The sequence below is a fragment of the Alexandromys fortis genome, unplaced genomic scaffold (assembly GCF_014885135.2).
Source record: "Alexandromys fortis isolate MF-2015 unplaced genomic scaffold, M_Fortis_MF-2015_v1.1 scaffold_50, whole genome shotgun sequence".
Taxonomy (NCBI): Eukaryota; Metazoa; Chordata; class Mammalia; order Rodentia; family Cricetidae; genus Alexandromys; species Alexandromys fortis.
The window spans coordinates 3,241,753-3,266,583 of record NW_026067932.1 but is presented as its reverse complement, the minus strand read 5'-3'; the positions used below and the strand labels follow the sequence as shown (position 1 = coordinate 3,266,583).

General features: G+C 40.9%; 1 protein-coding gene across 5 annotated transcripts in view; it reads right to left on the bottom strand.

Annotated features, from left to right (window-relative positions):
• Positions 1–24,815, bottom strand: part of Vezt (vezatin, adherens junctions transmembrane protein) — a 47,434-nt gene extending 22,619 nt beyond the window's left edge. For 3 of the 5 annotated variants that reach the window (XM_050145626.1, XM_050145630.1, XM_050145628.1), the window contains exons 1-2: positions 24,684–24,815; positions 932–1,066 (exon numbers count right to left, since the gene is read on the bottom strand). In XM_050145626.1, the coding sequence (XP_050001583.1) occupies positions 932–1,066; positions 24,684–24,719 (171 nt within the window). In that variant the 5' untranslated portion in view covers positions 24,720–24,815. Of the gene's footprint in view, positions 1–931; positions 1,067–11,219; positions 11,339–24,683 lie in introns of those variants that run through there. The other 2 variants (XM_050145629.1, XM_050145631.1) reach the window with 2 other exon arrangements.
• Between the last annotated feature and the right edge of the window lie 16 nt (positions 24,816–24,831).

Sequence of the window (24,831 nt, the reverse complement as noted above, 5' to 3'; positions counted from 1 at the left end):
GATAGATATTTGCTGATATTGTATGAGTTGAGTCAAAATAGATGTGTCGTGGTATGGTGTTCAGGGCCATTGAAGCAGATACTTCCATTTAAGCCAGGATCTTAAGGTCAACCCCTTGGCTTGGGCCTTTTGCATTTCCAGAGATTTTGTCACGTTCTGCTGGGTTGAGGGTACTTGGGAGTGTGGTCAGGGCCCAGGGCTTAAATATCACCAGAAATATCTTGGTATACTGCCATGCAATGGCACCTAACCGTTCAACTTTTGCACATAAGTTTACAGAAAACAAAAACCCAAAAAACCCAGTAGGGCTGTGTGTGCACACAAGTCAATGGTAGAATGTCTGCTTGGTATAAAGAAGAGCCATGTTTAAGCCACATCACCAAAACAAAAACAACCCCAAAGAACAACAGAATTTGGCTGGTAAGATGGCTCAGCCAAAAAGGCCTCTTGCTGCCAAGCAGGACCACCTGAGTTCAGTCCCCAGAACCCAGAGTGGAAGGAGAGAACTGATCCCTGCAAGTTGTCAGTGTAGAAAAGGGAATTAAAAAACAAACCAAAATGATTTAATGAACACGCCACTTAAGAGAGAACTATCACTGGCAAAGTTCCAGCTAAGGTTTCTTGATCCTCTTCAGACAATTTCAATATTTAAGAAGTAATATATGCTAACTCTCAAATCATTTTCATTTGCTCAGTTCATACCACCTGCTCACAAAAAAATTCCAGAGCAGCAGAAAGACTAAGGTTTACCTTTGACAGCTGTAACCTATTAGTGAAATAAGGAAGTTTTATCAGCGTGAGGAGGAATTGAACTCAGGGCCTCTCAGGCTGGGCAAGCAGTTACCACTGAGCTACATCTTTGGCCTTAGAGGGTATTTTAATCATTAAAGAATAAAAGATGAAGGCAGAAAAGTGGAGCATGCTTCCTTACTTTTGGTAGGACTCTTGCGGGAGGTTTGTGAGGTCCCTCTGTCGGCAAGCAGTTTTCTATTTTTGGTGGCAAAGAAGAACATATTTCAAAATCTGTGTGTCCCAAATCCTGTAAGTACTGGTAAAGGGGAGAGTTCTGAAAGAAACAGGAAATGAGGCAAATCTCAAGATCACTGATGTTTCCAAAGTTTTAGGATCAAATTCAGAATCACACCTGAATATCAGCTTATGGCACATTTTTATGGCTTCTCTTACGAAAACTGAAATGATCTGCTAATTAAAGTCGCACTGAACACCAAATAAATCAACCAACATGCAACAAAAAGACCCAAAAAGGAAAAGCTCTAAACAGACACACATTTTTTGAGTGAGTACTAGCAAGAAAAATGAACTCAAAATTAAAAATAGATTTAAACAATTTTTTAATCCAAATTTTTGTTGTCTTTAAGTAGAGCATTCCAAACAGGCAGTGCTGGCTACTGATAACTGGTAAGAGGACCTGGAGTGAAACAGTTACAATTTAAAGCCAAGAATTAAATACATTCATTACAATTTTATGTGTAATGTTATACATAACACGCTTATCACTTTGTTTAGCACTACCATGCCCATTACCCACCATACTTGACACTACAAACAACTCAAGTTACTTTAGGAAAGTCCTCGTTCACATATTCGATAATGCAGAGATTAGAGAGGCTGGTTTAAAATAAGCAGGAGGTCACAGTGGTAACAATACAAACACTGACATTGGGAGTGATATAACACCCTATGTTTCTCAGAAGAAAAAAAAAACCTCTGTAAGCAAAGCTTAGGTTCAGTTACTAACTCTACTACTAGCTAAGTATCAGTTTCTAACTCTGACAATCACTAGCTAAGTATCTGTGGTAATTTATAAACCACGGATGCTTCAGCTGTCTCACACAGGACAGGATACTTACACCAAATGCAGAGGGGTCTCAACATGGTGGTGCACATTCCCAGTGCTTGGGAAGCAGAGGCAGGTGATCTCTTGAGTTTTAAACCAACCTGGTCTACATAGTGAGACTGTGTCTCAAAAATAAAACAAAACAACAAACCCAGGAAGCACTTAGAACAGTCCCTGGCAGACACCTTTTTGTAAGTTATATGGAAAGGGCATAAGCTACAGGACAGAGAGCCTTGGCCCTGGCCCCAGGCTTTGTGTAACAGTTTCCTCCAAGACTGCAGGGAAGCTCTCTAAGCAAGGAGGCAAACAACATATATTCAGGAAGTCCCCAAAACTGACCGAATTCACTAGACCAGAGAAAGCGGTAAAAGCAGTAACTCCCTCGAAGGCAAATAAAGCCAAGCTGCAGAGAAGACTCCTAGATGAGCAAAGCTGTAAGAACATACTGAGACAAGACTCGGGGAGAAGCTGACACCAGCCAAGATGTCTGGAGAGCTTTAGACCACCTGAGGCAGCTGGGAAGGAAAGCTCCAACCTGACGAGCTGCCTGCAGCCTGTGCACTGTGCTCCAGGTTCCCAGCTTTGTGAGCTGTCACCCCTTCAGTGGTGGGTTTTGGTGATGCAGCTGTCCATGAGTCATTTCTGTCCCTGTAAGGAGCCCCTCACCCATAGTCCTATAAGTAACTCAATAAAATGTCAGTTCCCCAAATACTACTTCGGTCTGCCATGGGCTCCCTATTTGGGATGAGCAGACTTGTGTGGCATTTCCCCAGGAAAAGTTTTGTCACACAACACTAAGTCACCCCAATTCCATTAAACAGAAACATACTGCTACTATCAGATGAAAATTTATTGAGAAACTTATCATGATCAGTAGCAAAAATTAATTTTAACCTTCAAACTTTTCTAAAGTAAAAATTGGGCAACATGCTTAAAACTTAAAACTTCTTAAGGGGCTAGAGGTATGGCTCAGGGGTCAAGACTTACTGTTCTTGCACAGGAGCTGAGTTTGATTTCCAGAGCCCCACATGGCTAACAACCATGTGTAACCCCAGTGTGAGGGAATCCAACAACTACATACATGAATACATGCAAAACATCCTCATATATAAAGTAAAACAAAGAAATAAACAAACTTTGAGAGATAGAGAGATGGCTCTGCAGTTAAGAGACTTGTGTTCCTGCAGAGGACCCAGGCTTGTTTCCCAGCAGCCACCACGGCAGCTTATTATTGTCCATAACTCCAGGTCTTGGGGATCTGACACCCTCTTCTGACCTATGCAGACACCAGGGATGCGCTTGGTAAACAGATATCCATATAAAACACTCAGACACACAAAATAAACAAATCTTTTTTTAAAGCCTTGATACCATTCAGTGAAATACCCAAATCTTAAAAAACAAACAAGAACTTCAAGATCTGTTAGAAAATCAGTGTTAGAGACAGCACAAAGCCAGCAACAGAGCTGCCAAGCTAAGGTGGGCAGAAACTGACTCTCCAAAAGCACTCTAGTTTACTCAGGAATAGCAAAGGATTGAAATCTAGGGTGCTCATGTGCCATGGTGTGACCCCCTCAGAGGGTTGGAATCTGGGGTGCTCGTGTGCCATGGTGGGTTAGGGCAGGATTAGAGCAAGGAAGGGTTTTAAGGCCCAAGGAACCACTGGATACAGGCGCTGTGGGTTGTGGCTAGTGGAGGAAGGGCTACACAGAATTGGCATAACCAATTATAGCCTCCAATGAGACTAGGCACTCTTCTGAGAAGAGGCATGGAGGATGGTGAGATAGGGACACATCCATACATGTAATTTCTAATGTTTTCCATTATATGTTTCATTCCTGAAATTTTCTATTTGTGATTGGCAGTGCAAATTGTACCGCTTTTGCCCACACACAAACCCAGACCCTGCGTGAACACCAAAGCGCTATTCTCTACCTTTGCATTCTGGATTGCAGCTTTATTTTTACTTGTATGCTTCAATGCCTTTTGAGCCAAAAGAAAATTTAAAATTTAAGCAACAACACACAATTAAAATGGTCTAACTGAATGTTGCCAAGATGAACTGACCAAGACAGACCTTGGAGCATATAAACTCGGTTTAAGAACACAGGAGAAATTTTTTAGTGGAATGACATTTTACATTAATATTTATTTATTTATTTATTTATTTATTTATTTTTGTTTTTCGAAACAGGGTTTCTCTGTAGCTTTGGTGCTTGTCCTGGAACTAGCTCTTGTAGACCAGGCTGGTCTCGAACTCACAGATATCCACCTGCCTCTGCCTCCCGAGTGCTGGGATTAAAGGCATGTGCTACCACCACCTGATTTACATTAATTTTTAAAATGTAGGTATTTTTAAGATTTATGTGGATAGGTGTGTGCTTGTGTAAGTTTATATGTACCACCTGAGTACAGAAGCCTACAGGGGCCAGAAAGGACACCAGATCCACTGGAAGTGAAGTTACAGGTAATTGTGAGCCACCACATGGGTGCTGGTAATCAAACCCAAGACCTCTGCAAGAGAAGTAAGGACTCTTAACCACTGAGCCATCTTTCTAGCTCTACACTAATTCTTTAAAAAGGTTTGGGGCTAATATGTTGTTTTTTTCTTAAACTGTTAAATAATCTAGACGTTATCTGATAGCTCTCAGGAAACTACCTCTTCATCAGTGGGTCTCAAAGTCCAGACTCTTGAAGCCAAACACTGGTGCAAGCCTGTGTAACCCTAGTACTTGGGAGGTAGAGGCTGGAGGATCATGAGTTCTTGACTAGTTTTAGCAACATAGCAAGTTTGATGCTGGCCTGGGCTACATGAGACCATGTTTCAAAAAAGCCCCAAACAAACAAACAGACAATTGACTCCCTTCTCAAACAAAAGAATTTTCTAGCTTTAAAAACTGAAGAACCCAAAGACTGTCTTCTCTGTATACTGTTTATTGGCATTCATCACATGAGAAATTAGAAGGGAAAAAATTAAAATACTTGCTTTATTTAAAAATAACAATAAACTCATTAGGAGCAATAATGTAAGCAATGTATTTAACAAAAAATCCAAGTGAAAAATATTAATAAGAGTGTATTGACATATTTGGCAACCTCAATACTGTAATTTGGGTAATAGAGCTCTTGTAGAATGTTTTTAAAAGGCTTATTTCTTTTTTTTATATGTATGTTTTTTTTTCCCCTGCATGTATGTTTCTGTACCACATGTATGAATGCCCATGAAGGCCAGAAGAGGGCTTCGATCCTGTAGATGAGGGGTTTCAGACAGTTGTGTTGGGAGTTTATCAGGGCTCTCTGGAAGATGAACCAGTATTGGACCACACAGCTGTCTCTCCAGCCCACAAGGGCATGTTTGATCTGTTTTTGCATTCAATGTATTGTACCTTGTCTTGCTGCTGTCGCTTTTTTCCCCTTATGTTTTGCAATCTACTGAATGAAATATAAAAAGAAAAGTAATCTTTAAGTAGATGGTAAATGAAAAGCAAGAAGTACTTTAGCAGTCTTTTCTAATCCCTACAGCAAAGACAACGGTCATGACAAGGACAGCTTACCCTCAGTATAAAACATAAACTCTTACTGCCAAACTGCGTAAGCATGAAAAGGGTGAAATTGTCAGCATCAAACTTTATCATTCAATATAAAATGCATTTTTTTTTCTTTTATGAGGAGGTCGTGTTCCCACAGCAACTGTCCTAACCACTATTATTTGGAGGTCTTGGGCCATGAGGTCTAAGAACCAATCGCATCTATGGGAAGCCCTATTTTTCATATGATGAGTATCACATGTTGATGGTGACTTTGGGAAGGAAATGTGGAGGTAGGGCAAATGGTCTGCTTTCTCCCTTTGTCCAGGCAAAACAGAATCACCCATGTTTCGGTTGTTTTATGCGGAGAAAGAAAGCATCAACACTGGAAACTCTGAGGTCCTGGAGAGGATCAGTGCTGCCAAATGGAATACGAGAGCTCAGACCCAGCATGTGGGAGCGCTCCTCCTCAGGAAATCCTGTGGTTCACTCTTCCTGTAAACCCTAGCTGGCAAACACAGCAGAGCACCAGCAAGAATTTTGCTAAGCGAAAAATAGCCACGAGTTTTGGGTTGAGCTAAGAATTTTTTTTTCTTTTTTGGTGACCGAAGCATATTTTTGTAAGAAAAATAAAAACAGACAAGAAACTCCATTTTTTAAAAACTGAACAAAAGTTCAAGAAAATAGCTCATTCAGGTCTTATCCTTAGGGCACTTCATGTTGTCCCCCACCCTCGTGCCCCATGTTCAGACTCGACAATGTCTCCATAGAGCCCAACCCTCTCGTTAAACCACTCGCAGATTGGTTGGAGGTGGATACAGCTGAAGTGCTATATGGCAGAGGAGCCACGAAACTGGCAATGGTCTTCTGCCTCGTTAGAATGACATCAATATTGCAGACTCCCGTCATGAACCTAATGGTACGCCATATCCAAAAACCTACCAAGGACAGAAACGGGGAGCAAATCCTAACCCTGGAACAGTGTCTCTCCATGTAGATGGTCTTAAATTTGAAGGGTTACCCTATTTGAGTTTTCTGAGTGCTAGGCTTACCATGGGCAGCAAGAAGGTGAATTTCTTTATAAAATAGTATCATACCCTCACTCAACTTCAACAGGTAAGACCTGCAAGAATTCTAGCTCAGCTACAGGACTAGTAGATTATTTCTACTTGAATTTCATATAATTTAAGTGAATTCTGGTTTCCTAATAAAGCTATTCCCATATCAGAAGATTCCGTTGGCGTATCAAGATAAGAAATGTGTGACGGACTGACTGGGTCACAGGTATAAACTAGGAAAGGTAGGTATATAAGCAAATCTTGCCTCCTTCAGAAGTGGCTCCTTCTTGGGTGATTTCCCTTAGCTACTGACATGAGAAACACATCAGTGTCAATGACTCAGTTCTTTAGAGCCATGGGTTTTACACTTGCAGATTTAAAGAACTATGGGTAGAAAGGAAAACAAAACTGGCATCTGTCTGCTACATTGCGAGACGTTTTCTGCTTGTCATCGCTCGGTAAACACACAGTACAACCATACGGTATCACCTTATATTCGGTACCTAAGTGTCTAGACAAGGTATAAAGTACCCTGGAGCATGTGAACACGGTACATGCAAATACTATCTCATTTTGCGTAAGGGACCTGAGCATCTGCTGACCTTGCTATCCATGGGCAGGATAGAAGGCTCCATGGAACCGATCCTCTACAACAGTACTCACTGGTCACGGTTTATCAAAACTTTTCCTACAGGTTGGCGGTAGTGCACACCTTTAATTCCAGCACTCTGGAGGCAGGGGGCAAGCAGATCTCTGTGAGTTCGAGGAGGCCAGCCTGGTCTATAGGGTGAATTCCAAGACAGCCAGGGCTACACAGAGAAACCCTATCTCAAAAAAAACAAAACAACAACAATAAAAGAAAAACAAAAGCCTTTTCCCACTTGCATCCCATTCTCACTTGCCCACGTTTACACAGTATTAGATAGGTATATAAAAGAGATAAATAGTTTCCTGATAATAAGTCATAAATTTATTTTAAACAAGTTCTTAGTAGACATAATTTTACCACTTAATAAAACTTTAAGTAAATATGTATATGAGTTAGATAGACATTCTTGCTTATACAGAATGAAATCATGGATGACTATTTGATATTGCAGGACACATACAGCATCTTCAACGTTTTTCAGAGTTGATGGATATTTTGATTTACTATCATCAACACTGAGAATGCTGTTTCACATAAACATATAGTACAAAGTGGCAGAAGCACGTAGTGCAGATCATTTCAGAAAAATTTTATAATTCTGTCCTAACAGCAAGTCAAATTCATTTAACATTATTTTAAAAATTTAAACTCTAATCAGCAACTGAACAAACTTTAAAACCAAACTCTCTAACAATACAATCCAAAAATGTATTGATACTTTCATGCTGAGGAATGATACTAAGAAAACACTCAAAGTCCCCCCCATAATCAAACCACCACATTTCCATAGGAGCAGAAATCTCTGTAAAAAACAACACCACTGTAATTCATAACATAGAAAAACAAAGAGCTCAAGGGAGGCATTTCTGCCAGTGTGGCGCTGTGCGGGGCGATGGCAGGTGCGGCACAGAACGCACATGCTGAGTGTTCAGAAACAAGGATGTGAGCTGGGCATGGGGCGCACACCTTCCGGAAGTCCCAGTGCTTGGGAGGGAGGCAGAGGCAGGTGAGTCTCGGAGTTTGAGGTCAGCCTTTTCTGAGCAAGTTTCAGGACAGCCAGAGCTGTTTCACAGAGAAAGCTCATTTTGAAAAATCAAAAACCAGAAACAAGGCTGTGCTGAAGTTGCATGATACAGTTTGGGCAAACACTGATGGAAACACCTTAGATTCATTACATACTTGATTTTTAATTAACTTCTGGTTATCAATCATTCAGAAACTTTTACTGCTGTTAAAGGCTTGCAATGCTCCCTTGAGTCACAACTCATGGTTTAGATGCCACATTATAAGCCCAGAGGTCACTTCAGAATGGTCAATGGTTCTGTCTGCTCTATCTTACAGCCAAGTAACAGCCCACAGTGGTGTTACAATGCCAAGTTTTACCTCGGTATCCTATAGTTCTAGCTTGGAATACTAATGATTGACTGCTAACGACATTCCTTGTAGAAAGATCAGCAGCCATTTATTCATTTAACACTAGCCAAATGTTTCTTTTTAAAAAATTTATTTATTATGTATACAGTGTTATGTCTGTATGTGTGTCTACTCACCAGAAGAGGGCACCAGATCTCATTATAGATGGTTGTGAGTCATCATGTGGTTTCTGAGGATTGAACTCAGGACCTCTCTCTAGAATCTCTCTGGAAAAGCAGCCAGCAAGCAGCCATTGCTCTTAACTTCTGAGCCATCTCTCCAGCCCCCTAGCCAAATGTTTCTTAAAACTCACTGTACATCAGCTACTTCAGTAACTCTGGTAGTTTTCTACTGTCAACTTCTTTCTGTGGCTACATAACAAAAAGGAAACTTAGTTTATCTATAAAAGGAAACCAAGCTTCTTTGCTTATCCTCACAGATTTTTTTTAATGCTTTGCTATTTTTAAGTTAAAAATTTAACTGAAAGATATAAAATGAGAAATAACTTTGTTTAGCCAACACTTAGTACTTAGCCCCCTCCCCCCCCCTTTTTTTTTTCCAGAAGGGAATAAACATTCTTTAGCTTGGGAAGCCTTTCCTCAAAATGTAGTATATATTTATGTGTGTGTAGATGGCTTTTGAAATGTTTATACAAAATGGAAATGTACTTTCTTCACTTTTCTGCACCTGGCTTTCTTCACCTACACTGTGGACGTCTTTCTATATTAGGAATGATATTCTATTTACTTCCTTCAGGTGTTCTCAGAGGATTTCAATTCCTTGTGTCATGACTTAACCAATCTCCTATTGTTGGGTGAAAAAGACTATAGAATACATTTGTAGAAGCATTTAGTAAATGTTTAAATCAGAGTAAAACTCAGTAGTGGCCCACTCCTGTAATCCCAACAAGTCACTTTCTGATTCTATGAGCACTGAACATGCATGGAGCATAGACATACATATAGGCAAAAGTTTCATATATGTAAAATCAAATAAATAAATCTAAAAACAACAAAAAAGGAATATAGCAATCTATATCACTGGCAAGGGTGGGGGAACAGTTACTTCATATACTGTAAGTATAGGTAGTAAAATATAAATCTGTATATTCACTGACCTAGTACTTTTAATACTAGGTGTCTAGCATTGATCACCCTGTATTATATGAGCTACACATATATGTAGGTATATAAAATAATATATTAATGTAAGACTTTCTCAAAAAAATGTACTTAGCATAAGGACTACTAATAAAGAAGATATCAGTATCCTATTAAGTGCTACTTTAGCAAATGAACAAAATATTAAAAGGAGATAAAATCTTGTGCTGTTTTCCATGCCCACACTAATCATTTGATATTATTAAATATGTTTTTATTTAAAGTATCAGTACTATATTTAAGCCACACTGTTGGACCTGGCAAACGCTAACCACTGTCAGATGTTAGTGCCTAGGCTTGCCAGGCTACACTAAACACAAGAGCAACCGGAAAGCCGCCACACTTGTTACTACTGCTGCAGTGAGGAGCACAGCTTCTGCACAGAGACCTGCGGCTGCAATGTTTAGGAAGGAACTGTGTGGACGTCCCAGCTACCCGAATCCGTGCTCATCCTGGTTCTCAGGCCCAGGAAGGAGTTCTACTCCATTACTGAAGTTGTTACCACACTTCCAACTTTTTTTTTTCAAATGTATATTAACTCATATGTGGTACAAAGTTAGTCAGTCACATTTGTTTTAGAAGTTTATACCATGCCATGAACACCTCTAAAAGACCCCGACTTCAAAGTAAAATTTTTAAAGAAAAGGCTCTGAAAATTAAATTGATTTGATGGGAGAATATTTAAATATTTAAATCTATTTATTAAATTGATTTGATGGAAGCCTATTTGTTTGTGAATCACAATTTGTCACTTTAAGACACTAAAAAGACCTTTTAATCTTTGAATGTAACTGGTCACACAGAAGTAAAGTCATGGCAAGGTAGCACAGCCTGAGGCTCCCAGAGTCAGTAGCTGAGGTGGGAGACTCATTTGAACCCAGGGTTTGACCCCAGCTGAGGCAACACGACAAGGACCTTTCTTAAAAAGCAGACAAGCCATAGGTCTCACCATGATCACCACATACAGAATGGGAACTCGTCTGGGCGAGACTGCTAATGATGAAAACATTAAACACCTTCATTTGTATGACTTCCTATGTCCACCAGGCTAACTTCTGAACACATGAACTGAGGAGAAAGACTATCATTACCAAATTATACAACCACTTTTTAAATTTTAAATGAAGGCTTTCCTTAAAGAATCAAAACTCAAGTCAAAATCAACAAACTGTTCAATGGAAAACCAATTTCTGTTGCTATAGAAACCAGTATCTATTTGCTTGTTTTTAACCAAGTAAAGAATTGTAAAGTAAAATCTAAAATGTTCAAATTCCTCCCTGCCTTCCCACTCCTAAATGACTGAGAAGTATCATAGGCTAGTATGCTGAAAGATTAAAATTATAAATACTTGTTGGAGGTTACATATTTTAGCACAGCTTCTAAAATACCACTTATTTCAAAAGCCCCCAATGGAAGCATTTAACTGCTCTATAACATGAACAGAGACAAAGCCTAATAGCAGAATCTAAAAATATTAAAAGGAGATAAAACCTAATGGCAGAATTTAAAAATATTAAAAGGTCCCATAAAACAGCGTCCAACTAAACTACTCACAGACAGCATAGTTTTCGGAGCTCCGGTTTCCTCGGTGAAACATTCACTGCCTCTGCTCCATATCTGATGCAGACTTGATTCTGCGAGGGTTCCCACTTGTGTCTCCAGAGCTATAGTACAAAATGGCCACTGGATTGGAGGGCGTGTCTGTCATTACTAAGCATTTTTCTATCAGAAGCAGGGCTTTGAAAAGCCCTGGCTTTCATTTCCTTAGGGCAACTGCTACTCAGCGCCAGCAGAAGGTAATGGGGAGGGGGAGCTTACCTTCAAAGGACGCCAGCGCACATTTGAAAGTCTATTTACACATGGAGGGGGGCACAGATTCACACATCTCCTTGGCTGCCTGCCGGCTCTAACAATTTTCACTGAAATGAGTCCCAGTCAACTGATCTTACATGAGGTACTATGAGCAAAAGTTTATGAAGGAGACATTTTCAGCCCTTGTACACAGCATAAATGTTCTCTCTAAATCAAAATACTCTCTAAATAAAAAACAAAAAAAAATCAAACTCATCAAAAAGGGGGAACCGACCTCTGCAGTATAGACTCAACCAACTAAAAATAAGGATCAACAGTGAGCTGTTCCTAACTGAGAGGTGCTGAGTCCACCACCAGCAAAGGTGGACTGAGTCCTCCCTGGCCTTGGTGCTACCAGGCTTTCAACTTTTAGAAATCTCGCTAATTAAGTGGTATAAGTTTGCTGAGGAGCTTGTAACTATCTACACTGTCCGTTGATCAAAAGGCCAGGTCAAACATATTTGACATAATTTTGGATGAGAAGAACACTACTAATAACACTAAAATGAAGTTTGAATGCACTTTATTTTTATAACAACTTTATTTTTTTCTTTGCCTACTACTCTAAGTTTGAAAACTGAACACAAACACACCCAATGATAAATTAAATTAAAATGAAGTAAAAAAATAACACAAAGGAGATTCTTTGTGGTTGTTATGCTTATTTATCTATGGGGTGGTGGTGGCTGGCGGGCATGTGAGTGCCATGGCGTGGATAGGGAAGCCCATTCTTGCCTTCCATCACGTGGAATCAAACTCAGGTCAGCAGGCTTGGCAGGGAACATCTGGACCTGATGAGTCATCTTCTCGGGCCTCCACGAGGCTCTCAGATACAAAAGAAACCTTTCTCTCAAAATGATTATTCCTTTTCTTAGAAAGTCTCAGATGCGTGGTGCATGTCTATAATCTTAGCACTTTGGGAGTGGAGGAGGCAGGAGTTGGATACATATATATATAGTTCAAGGATAGCCTTCATTAAAAATAATACATAAATAAAAAACCAGCAAAGCAAGATATATGGAAGTAGAAAGCCCATTTTCAATAAAAGTCTTAAATTATATGAAGTTAAAGGTTTGTGGATCAGCAAATAAGATATAGACGGTTATATTCTATCAGCTACACTGACTGTAATGCACATTTAAATACAGGATGTCTTCAAATACCTTATTTCAAATTAAAGATAGTGGGCACTTTGGTTTGCTAACCTGTGATGTGTCTAGCACCAGGGAGTTTCAATAGGTACTAGAAGCAAGATTCAGAAAGTCCAGAGACAAAAGACTTAATACATTCCTTGTAGCTTGGACCTTTTCCTCCTAAATCCTTAAGGCAATATTTATTGCTGGGAACTTGGGGGACACTTGGCACAAAACCAAAGAAAGCCAGCACTAAGTCAGGGGTTCCAACCCAACCTGAGACACACTGAACATGAGTAGATTCTCTTTTTGTAGTTCCAAATTGATGTTTCCAGAAACCCAACCTCTCACTTTGTCCACCAGAGAGCTTCAGATCACTAGAGCAGAGGTAGGAAATGTTCCCTACTACAGAGTCACCTGACATAAAGGATGACATCACTGTAACTGGGGACAAGCAATGGAAACGAAGTGATTCATTCAGAATCTCACCACCAATGAATGTAAGTCAGTTTCCTAACTTAGAGTCTTTCAACAATGCTTTGTAAAAAACAAAACATTTTAATTTAAGTACATAAAGTACCAAGGCAGTCATAAAAGTAATGTAGGCAAAGACAGGAGTGGTGTCACAGGCCTACAGTCTCAGCACTTGAGGCAGGTGGATCTCTTGAACCAGGAATTTGAGGCCAGCATGGGCAGTGTAGCAAGAGCCTGTGTAAAAACAAAACCCAAAAAGCAGACACTAGATGCATCACAGCCTCAGACAAGGAGACGGCACGTTAACAATGCAATACAAATTACGGAAGATTGCCGGGGTGTGGCCGAGTGTGAGAGCTCCTTTGCAACAATCATGGGGCCGCTGGTTGCAGCAACAGGATCACAAAACATTACCTATCTGATGACTGCTTTCAAATGTCTAAATTTTAAAAATATATCAATAAATCTGTATTTGAAACCAGAGGATATGTAATAAAGTCAAAAATCAGAAGAAGCCAGCGGCAAAAGACAGACTTGCTCTTCAACACTAATTTTTATAATTCATATTAAATCTGTAGCTCTGTTTGATATGCCTGGTGATAAGCTAGTTTTAGTGGTGCACCTTCTATGACTCTGGGTTGTGACTTAAGGCCAATGATCGTCTTCTATACAACAATGCTGCCTCAGCTACTATTTGGAACTAGAGTTTTTTTAATAATAGGATTTAGGGCTTTATGTTGTTTCTATAAACTGAAACAAAAGATCCAGTTTAAGGAAACATTGGTTGTGTGTAATTATTCCAGACACCAAACTCTATCAACAAAATAGCAAATGCCACCCATGCCCATGCCCTTCTTTCCATTAGCCATTAGTCAAATCAATAATGCAAGCGGGAAAGATTTCACAACAACACTCTGCACAATGCCTCTTATTCCGTAAAGAAGGATAATAGCTTTTAAAAACACGATGAAGGAAGATGTACTCGAGTAAGAGAGGGATTTTCAAATGACATCCAACCATTTCCAGTGCGAGATGTTTGCGAGCGTCATTTCCTCCATCTCCATGGATTTAGCTGAGTGCAGCCTTGGGCAAAAAGGGCACAGTTGAATGCACTGCCAACAAAGGGCTAACCTTTTACAGTCTACGTGAAGTGTAAAAGATGGAGGTGGGAAAAACATCCAAAGATGAAAAATGACCTCTTCAGTCAAGAGTAAAGGAAAAAGGGAAGAAGAAATTCAAAGAACACCTTTAAAAGCCTTGGATAGTAAAGGGTCAACTAGAGAACTGGGTTACCAAGAGCCAAAATGAGATGGAAACACAAAAGGTTCCTCAAGCTGAGCACAATGGAGCAGACCAGGAATCCGAGCTCCCGGGAGGCTGAGGCCAGAGCATCACAAGCTTAAGGAAAACCTGCGCTAAAACTGGTCTTTTGGATATAAAGGTCTTCTTGTCAAGTGCTTTCCTGTGCAGGAGTAGCAATGTTTAACAGTGAACGCAATCATTCAAACTTTCTGCAACTGAGTTATGTAAAAAATATGAGCCAGGTATTGTGGTACACCCCCCCGTGAACCCGGGATTTGGGGGACAGAGAGGGAAGGATCTCAAGTACAAGGCCAGCCTGGGTTATACAGTGAGGTCAAGAAGGCCAGCTTAAGTTATGTAGTAAAATCCTGTCTCAAAAGAAAAAATTGAGAAATTAAGAAAGATTAAAATCAGAACTTCAGTGCATTTCTTTCTTTCCTCCTCCTCCTTCTTCTTCTTCTTCTTTTTTTTTTTTTTTTTTTTTTTTTTTTTTTTTGAGACAGGGTTTCTCTGTTTTCCTCTGGCTGTGCTGAAACCCTCTCTGTAGACCAGGCTGGCCTCAAATTCTCAAACTCACAGAGATCCACCTGTGTCTGCCTCTCAAGTGCTGGGTTAAAGACATGCAATACCACTGCCTGGTTTCTTTAACGCATTTCTAAGGTGAGTAGAGAATGCTATCTCTCAAAATATCTTATTGACGCAGTAACAACCATCTTGGCATTTCAGTATTTATTGCGCATCTACTCCTGTCAGATGTGCTCCCTGCCCATCACTTTCTAAATATTTTTTCCTTTTTTTTTCTGTTACTGAGGGCTGAATGTAGGGTCTATATGCTAAGCAAGTACTCTACCGCAGTATCTTCTAAATGAGGGTCTGCTGCTGTTTAGTCACTGAGTGTCCTTAGGGTAGGCAGAGAGAGCCCCCGCATTCTCTGACCTTACTGGTAGAATGACTGGTAGAAGGTTCTGATTAAAATAAATAACCTTAAGGCTGGGCATGGTGGCTCATGCCTAGGCAGAGGGAGGCGGATCTTTGTGAGTTTAAGGCCAGTCTGGTCTACAAGGTCAGCCAGGACTACACAGTGAGACCCTGCCCCAACCCCCAGACAAAAAGAAATCATAGAGAAGGAACCATCAGGCTCCACTGTAAGGTATTAACTACTGTGGAGGTGCACAGGAATCTAGCCAGATGGACTGATGGTGCTCAGGTGCTAGGGCAAGGACAGTCCTGAGATTTCTCTTCTCTTTTCTCTTCTCTTCTCTTCTCTTCTCTTCTCTTCTCTTCTCTTCTCTTCTCTTCTCTTCTCTTCTCTTCTCTTCTCTTCTCTTCTCTTCTCTTCTCTTCTCTCCTCTTCTCTTCTCTTCTCTTCTCTTCTCTTCTCTTCTCTTCTCTTCTCTTCTCTCTCTCTCTCTCTCTCTCTCTCTCTCTCTCTCTCTCTCTCTCTGTTCTGTTGTTTCTCTGTGTATCCCTGGCTGTCTTAGAACTCACTCTGTATATCAGGCTGGCCTCAAACTCATAGAGATCCGCCTGGCTCTGCCTCCCAAGAGCTGGAATTAAAGGCATGCGCCACCATGCCTGACCTCAGTGTCTCTTCTATACCACCATTCAGACTATGAAGACTCAAAGCTGAGCTCTGGGATGACTGAAAGCACAGTAAAACTAATTAATAATTTAGGAAGTAATTCATGAAATTCAGGACAGACACCCTGAGAAGAGGGTGGAGAGGTGGCATGGGTTAACAGTTCACATTGTTCCGCTAAAGGAGCCATTAGGTGGCTCACAACTACCTGCGCCTCCAGCTCCCGGGGGACTCAATGCCTCTGTCCCCACATACAAGCCCACACCACACATATACACATAATTACAAATAATAAAGCCAAAATCTTAAAAAGATACCTTAAGAGTTAAAAAAGAAGGGATATCTTTGGGCTATTCTCCAAAAGTAACCCTTTTTTATTTTAATGTGGTATGAGCCTCTCTGATAAAGTCTGTGATGTGTATGAGCTAGACCTCTGACAATGAAAAATCGTTAGTGTGCACAGTGCTACCCCAAACACATAAAGAACTATGGTGAACTTTCTCAGGGAAGGAGAGGCTAGGCCTCGGGCAGATGTATAGTCTGGTTTATTGAGTCTCCTCTGCACCTCTCACATTCCAGTGTATCTCTTGTATTATAGACACAGGTAAGCTACACTTGACACTGACCAACCTAGTAGCTAAACTTGTGGGTAGAGATCGGAATTGTCCAAGCTGGGTGTACCTGACAGAGATCTGGAAGGCGGAGGGAAAGCAGTCCACATTCTCTCCCTCTCTGGGCGTTTTCTGAGACAGGGTTTCATTTACCAGGTTCAGGCTGGTCTCAAACTTGCAACCCTCCTACCTCAGAGTCCCTAGAGCTGGGCATTGCAGGCTCTATCACCATGCTGGGCTCTTCTGCTTTATGTCCAGGTAGTCCTAGCTTTATGAAGACAGCAACACTGACAGAGCCTAATCCGTCCTCTTTAACAATAAGCTAACCACCGACATCTAACATCAAATTCCATTCTGCTTTTGGGTGATAGATAGGTTTCTGTTTTCTGAACTAGGGTTTATGGCTGATAGAGATGCAAAATAGCTGTTATTTCAAAGGGATAATAGATCATTTATCTGGGGCTGGGGAGATGGCTCAGTGGGTAAAGCGATCCCACCCAAGCCCAAGGACACTGGTTCAAATCCTGAGACTCATATAAACCAGGCATAGTTGCTCATGTCTGCAATTTAAGAGACGGAGAGATGGGAGGAAGACCTGACTTTCCTGAAGCTAATGGGCTAACTAGCTGGCATCCATAGTACTAAACAAGATACTATTGTCTCAAACAAGGTGGAAGATAAGAACCTTTAACCCATCTGTCCTCTGATGTCCACAAGTACACATCTGCACCAATGCACATAAGTGCTTACACACACACACATACATACATACATACACATACATACACAGAAATACACACAAAAGAGGAAATTTATTGTAGAACCAAATACCAATGACTGTGGCAGGAGAGCACAGTTCCCGGGTACCCCAGACACTATGGTCCCACATGGTAACAGTTTCGTAAAGTTCTTATAGTACGGAATAGCGGGTATTCTAAATCACGGCTCTTGATCCTGATCTCGCTACTGGCCTCAGATACTACCTGACATTCTTAGCCTTTGGGCTGGTGGAAGGTAAGGGTCTGTTTAAACATTCCAAATAGATTTATTTAATAATCACGAAGCTGTTATGTCACACACAGAGGTGGGCAATAAATAGTTATTTGGAGGGCCAAAGACAGCCCCAGATAAATTTGGCTCCCAGCCTGTGAGACTCTGGCTCTACAATCCGTCCGCTGGCCCTGTAGAATGTTTAGCGTGTGTGTAGCTTTGCTTTTCTGGTGACTTTGTTTCACACTGGTACAGTATTAAATATCTAGAACCAGGGCCAATCAGCAAAGCCTGAATATATGCACTGGCTGGGTGAGAGTCAAATCACAGCTGGCGAGGAAACTTTGTGCCTCACAAGTGCACAGCCTGGGTGAGCCAGGCCTACTGAGTCCTTGTTGAGGAACCTCCTGGTAGTGTTTGGGGTGTGAGGAATCCCACAGATATAGTTTGAGGCTCTGGATTTGTTTTTCCTCACAGACTCTGCAACTATTCTTAAAGTTGAACATACTGTAGAACAGACCTATGGCCACTTGTGGCTGAGTCGACACTGATCATTCTTTGTGGTGTTCTGGGAAAAGGCTTTCGACTCACTGGCTACCTATTCAGGCATGTATGGGTGTAGAGCTCATTGTGCCTGGTGTTATAATGTGCTCCGGACCAGCAATGCAGTCTATAGTTTGATATTTGCATACTGACTTTGCAAAAAAAAAAATCTTAGCTGACATTTTTATGGTATCCAAGAGGTGACAATGTAATTGGAAAACCCCCAATTAATCCAAAATCAAATATTTGTAATAAGTTTGGAGGAGGCAAAAGCCTAACCACTGGTCCATTAGATTTCTTTTTTTCTTTTTTAAAGAATTATTTATTCCTATTCTATATGTATGGCTATTTTGCTTGCATGTATTTCTGTATATCACATGCATGCAATTCCCTTGGAGGCCAGAAGACAGCACTGAATTTCCCATAATTAGAGTTATAGCTAGTTAATTGTTATATGGATGCTGGGGTTTATTTTCTTAAATAATCTATAGAATTCTACAGACTCCAGACACTATGGGCCTATAACATATGAACTAATAAGGGGATAAATCTTCTGTGAGGTTTGATCTTTCTGCTATTTTCGATTTCTGTGTGACGGTCCATTGATTGCTGCAGATTTTCTGATGATCAGTGAGCATTTATTACTCCTGATTACTGTCCCCGAGTCCAGATCACTGTGTCCTCTTACTGCAGTTGAGAGCCTGAAGAAGCAACAGTGCCATGGAAGCAGCTGACAGGACTGTCCACCTACACTGATTGGAGCTTGTTAATGTTATATTATGTTATTACATTTATATAATTATAGTATAATGTTAATTTGTGCCCTTTATTTTTATAGTCTATAGCTTAGAGTTTCAGCTTTCAGACATACTGCTCAAAAAACTGGTTATTGGTTTTGTTTGATAGGGAGTTATGACCTTCAGTAAATCCAAAAGTTAAGGGAAAGAAGTGTGTCTGGAATCCTGTTGAAGTTCAAGTTAAAAGAGAAGAAAAGCCCTGTGAGAGTTGTGGCTTTAGGTAGTGGGTGACAGGGTCCATACAGTCAGTACACTAGCTGAGTCGTGCAGGATGTAGATGCTGAGGGAGTGCGGGTGACACAAATCCCTTACCAAATACTAATTTAAGTCATGAGTTAAAGAAGAAATCAAGATGGTAGTTATAAAATTGTGAGGCAAAGTACACCTCATACTTCATGAAATACAGCCAAAGCAAGTACTCATAGGAAAATTTATAATATCGTCAGTTATTTTCAAAATTCAAGGTTTTAACTAGGGAGAAAAAAGAAGACAAACACAAAGGCATAAAATACATAAAGCTTTCCATAAACTATGCAATTTTTAAAAAAATTGAAAATTACAAACTATATTAAGCTGATCAAACAAAACCAATATCTAATTCTTTGGTCTATCTGATAAACTGAAACTCTAATCTATGAAACATAAAAAGACAGAAATAGTTATTGCATATAATAAGTTCTAATTAATTCAGTCTCCTAAATGAGACTAAAAATGAAGGAATTACTCCTAAAAAGAAAAGCTGGCTGGTTATGGTGGTGTCGGTCTTTAACTGTAGCACTTAGGAGGGAGGCAGAGACAGACTCTGTGTGTTTGAAGCCAGCCTGGGCAACTTAGCAACTTCCAAGCCAGCCAGGGCTTCACAGAGAGACCCTCTCTCAAAACAGGTAGCTGGGTGTGGTTGTGCACACTTGCAGTCTTGGCAGGATGAATACCACCAGTTCAAGACCAACCTGGGCTACAAATGGAAACCCTGCCTCAAAATAACGAAGGGGAAGAAAAGTATTGATCAAAATATAGGAGAGTTTGCTAGAAGATTTCAATAATACCTCCTGGATGCTTATAATGTAGAAGGCCCTGGCCTAAGCAACTGGAGTTGGCCATTTACGATTCACCACGGCTCTTTGCAGTCGATTTCACTATTTCCATGCCCCATGGAGAAACTTAAAGCTTTGGTAGTAATTTGCTCAAAGTCACATCAGCTAGTACGTAGCTGAAATAGGAATTCCTGCTGCAGAATCCACCTTTCTTTTAGATTATCTCTCAAAGAAAAAAAATTAAAATATAAAATTATAACTAGAATCAGACTGACAGATTACATCCACTCTCCTTCTGAGGAAATGGCTATCTTTACAGGCTAATTTTGCTCTAGTTTCAAGGAAGAGATAATTCTCCATTTTTAAAATCAGTATTAGAACACAGAAAGAGATAGGAGGCTTCCTTACTCTTTTAAAGAAGCTGAGGGCACAGCTGGATGGCAGAGAATATGCTTAACATGTACAAAGTTCTTGGTTCAATATGAAGCAACAAAAACAAAAGGTAGGCAATTACGTGTTTTGGATTAGAAGACTCAATATTATAAAAATGTCACATTTCCCAAAAACAATCTACAGATTTAACGTAATCTCAAACAAAATCTCACTGGGTTTGCTAAGAACTGAAATCCACAGGCTCATCATTTTCAAAGTCATATGGAACAGTGAGTCAAGAACGGCCAGAGGCATAAAAGAAGAATCTCATGGCACAAGGGGAAAAAAGCAAAAGCTTGCCCAGCGGTGTATAGCACATGACTGCAATCCACCTCGGAGGCTGATGCAGGGGGATCACAAGTTGTTGAATAAAATTTGAAAAGAGTGGAGAGATGCCGGATGTGGATTCACCTGCATTCACCTGCATTTACGGATGCAAAGACACCATCTCTGGGGGTCTGACCCGGACTGGTCTACATAGTGAGTGCCAGGCCAGCTAGGGCTACTACATGATAAGGTCTGTCTCAATAAAATAAAATGGCCCTTTGATTTATAATAAAGACAACACATTTTAAGGCAGGAAGGGATTTTACCAGGCCAACCAAATAACTGTATGGAAAAATAATGGTAGATCAATTGCAAAGGGTCAGATAAAGCTTTTAGAGAAAACATATTTGTGATTTTTAGGGTAGGCAGGGATTTTTTTGGGGCATTAACCATAAAAGAAAAAAAAACCTATTAAGTGGATCTTAATGAATTTAGGCGATTCTGTTCTTTGAGAGAAACTATTAAGAATGCAGAGACTGCCAATGAGATGGCTCAGTGGGCAAAGGTACTTGCTGCCAAGTCTGAGGGCCTGAGTCTGTTCTGAAGCAGAGAATCAGCTCCTGTCTTCTGACCTCCATGTGTGCACATATACCAACACAGAAATGGGATAAAATTTTATTTCATAAAATGGGTAGAAGTCACATACAGCCTAAGGGGTGTGGGGTAGATATACAATTAAGGACTTGTAGTCTATATATATGTATATAGTTTCATTACTAGTAAGCGAGAACCAATGGGAAACTCACACTGGCCATTAAACTAGCATTAAGCATCTTAAGTTCCATATCAGAGATACAGAAGTGCAAACCACACAGAGACACTACTACACATCTACCAGACTGATACGAAGACCAAAAGAGCGCTGGTAAGGACGTACTGTGACGAGACCTCTTACACACTGCTGACAGGAGTTTGGATAACTGCTATGGAATGATGTGTGACAATATCTATGTAAGCCATATATGTATTTATATTACACAATATCTATGTAAGATATATGTGTTTCCTATAATCCAGCATTTCCACTTCTAAGTATATACCCAACAGAAACACGCTTAACAAAAACACACACTGGAAGTTTCTTAAGAACACTACAGTAATTTCAAAGTAGGCACTACTTCAGTATGCCCTAAAAGAGCCATAGTCACATGAAATATTGTGTCACAATAAAATCCCTAGGCAATCATATAAATGAATCTCACAAAGCCGGAGGGAGAAAAAAAAAGACACATAAACAGAATGTAAATGAAACTTCATAGCAATCCAAAAGAGCAGACGAAACTGACGGAGGTTATTACAGTTGTGAAGAGCTGTCATTGTGGGGTGAGAACTAGGGACTCAAAAACAGCAGAAAGGAGGCACTGGTGTCCTGATGCTCCACTTTTTATTTGAGCGTTCATCAACTTATACACTCTCAGTACATGGATATTCCTTATGTATACTATCTTGTGTGTATGACAACGAGCATATTATTTCAACACCCGTCATTTGTACACTCTCAGTACGCGGACATTCCTTATGTATATTATCTTGTGTGTATGAAGACTATCAAAAAAGTTAAGCAGAAATCTGGCAAAGTAAGTCTTCAAATAGGATAGTGGCGAAGGAATAGATAAAGAATCCACGAAGGGGTGGAGAGATTGATCAGCGGTTAAGAGCACCGACTGTTCTTCTAGAAGACCTGGGATCAATTCCCCGCACCCACATGGCGGCTCACATCTGTCTGTAACTCTTGTAGGGGATCTCACACCCTATTCTGGTCTCCAGGAGCACCAAGAATACATTTGGTGCAGAGACATACAGGTGGGCAAAATACCCATGCACATAAAATATTAAAACGTAAAAGGAACGCGCTGCTGGGAAAACAAAACCAAAGAAGAATTCATGTACACCAACTTTTAAGAAGCTAGGCTGAGAGTGCAGCATGTTTATTAAGCGTGGACAGGCACTCGGTTCAATCCCTGGCACTAAAATCAGAAATAAATGAATACACTTTTAAATTGCCGATAGATCTATAAACATAAATCTCAGCAATATAATGTTATCGTTGTGGGGCACATGGGACGCACCTATAATCCCAGGCACTTAGGAGGCTGAGATGAGAGAGTGGGAAGTTCAAGATCAGCTTGAATTATAAGACCCTTTCCCTCTCCCGCCCCCACAAAAAAAGTGTGTATGTGTTTGGGGGGGGCAAGATTAATGACAAATTTAAATTTTAGTAAAAATATATTCAAAACTCTGTGATATGCTAAATGTTAAAAAATTAAAAAAATAATCACACAAATAGTTATGTATTCAACTAGAAAAAAAGACTTCAAAGAACTTTTTTTTTTGCTTTATCTTTTATAACAAAATGTTTTGTTTCAAGACAGGCTCTCTCATAACCCAGGCTAGTCTCTAACTCACTGAGTAGCTGCTAACTTTGAAGTTTCTGTGAAGCTCCTGCAGCCACCTTTGAGTGTTGGAATTACAGGAATGTGTACCCCACCCTATCAGCTTCAAGTAGTGCTGTTGTGAGTTCAAGGCAAGCGCTCTACCAAGGGAACTCATGCTTAGCCCAATACGATGTATTGCTTTTTTAAAAATTATGTCCAGAAATCAAAGAAAGTAGAGTAAAAAATAATTCAGCCACCTACTTTTGTCTCCCTTTTACCTCCCCACATCCACTCTGCAGCCATCCCCTCAATTTTATATTAGAAACGACAGTCCAAGTCAGTTTTTCATGACTTGGTCTCTGATTTCCAGAGTGTACGCTTTTGTTCTCTCGAACTCCCATAGATAGACCCTTCACTATAGCAAAATAGTCCTATTTCCCTCTTAGATATCGTAATCACATTGCCATTTTACACGGCAACCGTCCACACTCGGGGCCCTAAAACTGCACATTATAAATGCTGTCACCCCACCCCGATCCTTGGCATACTCAAAATCTTTTTCCTGTAGTACATTTTCTCCCATCCATCTTTCTAATTCATTCATAGTTGAAGATTTATCTGGGGTATGATTTGTTGAGTATAGGGTGTTTTTTTTTTTAAGTGCTAAGAACAGACCACGGTTTCCAAATGAACCTTCCAAATGACAATTAGCACATATGTCAACATTTCACGCTCTGTACTGGACCTCACTCTCCCATTGTCTTAATTTCCTAAAATCTAGTTGGCCGAGGACGGCATGCATATTCAGCACATACATTTACATTCTAGGGTGTGGGTTTTGACCTGTCTGATGGGAAAACGGCATTGAAAGCACTAGACTTATTTATTTATTTTAATCCAAGATGGCAGAGACATCCTAAAATAGTCCTACACAAAAGCATTCACATCCAGACCAGAGCTCCCATTCAGACCCGGCTACACCTAGCGCAACAGCAAGGACAAAAGAATGGAACCTAGGTGCTGAGATGCCAGAACCCTCACCAGTGGCCACAGGTCTCTCAAACACAACGGATCTCCAACCCAGATAGCAGAGAACTGGCACCTGCTGCTTGCATTCCAAAGGCCACGCCTCGATGAGGATCGTGCTGGTGATAACCGGAGGCACTTCTGGTTTCAGACCCGCAAAAAAATCAAGGCTTAAAGGGAGGAGGTTCAGTAGTACAGAGAGCACCCGGCACGTTTCGGCCCCGCCCCAGAGAGGCGCAGATCGGGGCGGTGCAGCCCTCGGGTAAGGAAAGAGCAGGACTCCCGCCCCAAGGGCTGGTCAACCGCACCAGGTCTGGGGATTCCGGTTGAGCCTGGGGCAGAGACCAGCCACGACAGGATCCCGCGGGCTACACCTGTCAAGGCGGCTGCAGCCAGTAGGCCCAGAACCAACGAGGGATTGGTGCCCCAGGCCCGCAGGCGCGCGTCACCCGATCCTTCCCCTCGGAATCGCTCTGCCTTCTTGCTTTCCCTTCAGTCCTCCTTAGACAAAGACGGTCCGCACTCCCAGCCATTTCCTCCTCACCTCAAAAACCACCTCTTCGTCAAACTCCGGTGTCATCCTTCTCCGCCATACCACCCGCCTCAGCACGATGGGAAATGAAGGAAGGGAGGGCAAGCAGCACCCAGGCTTCGGCTCCTGCCCACCTCGGGGGAGGGGGGGCTGGAAACTA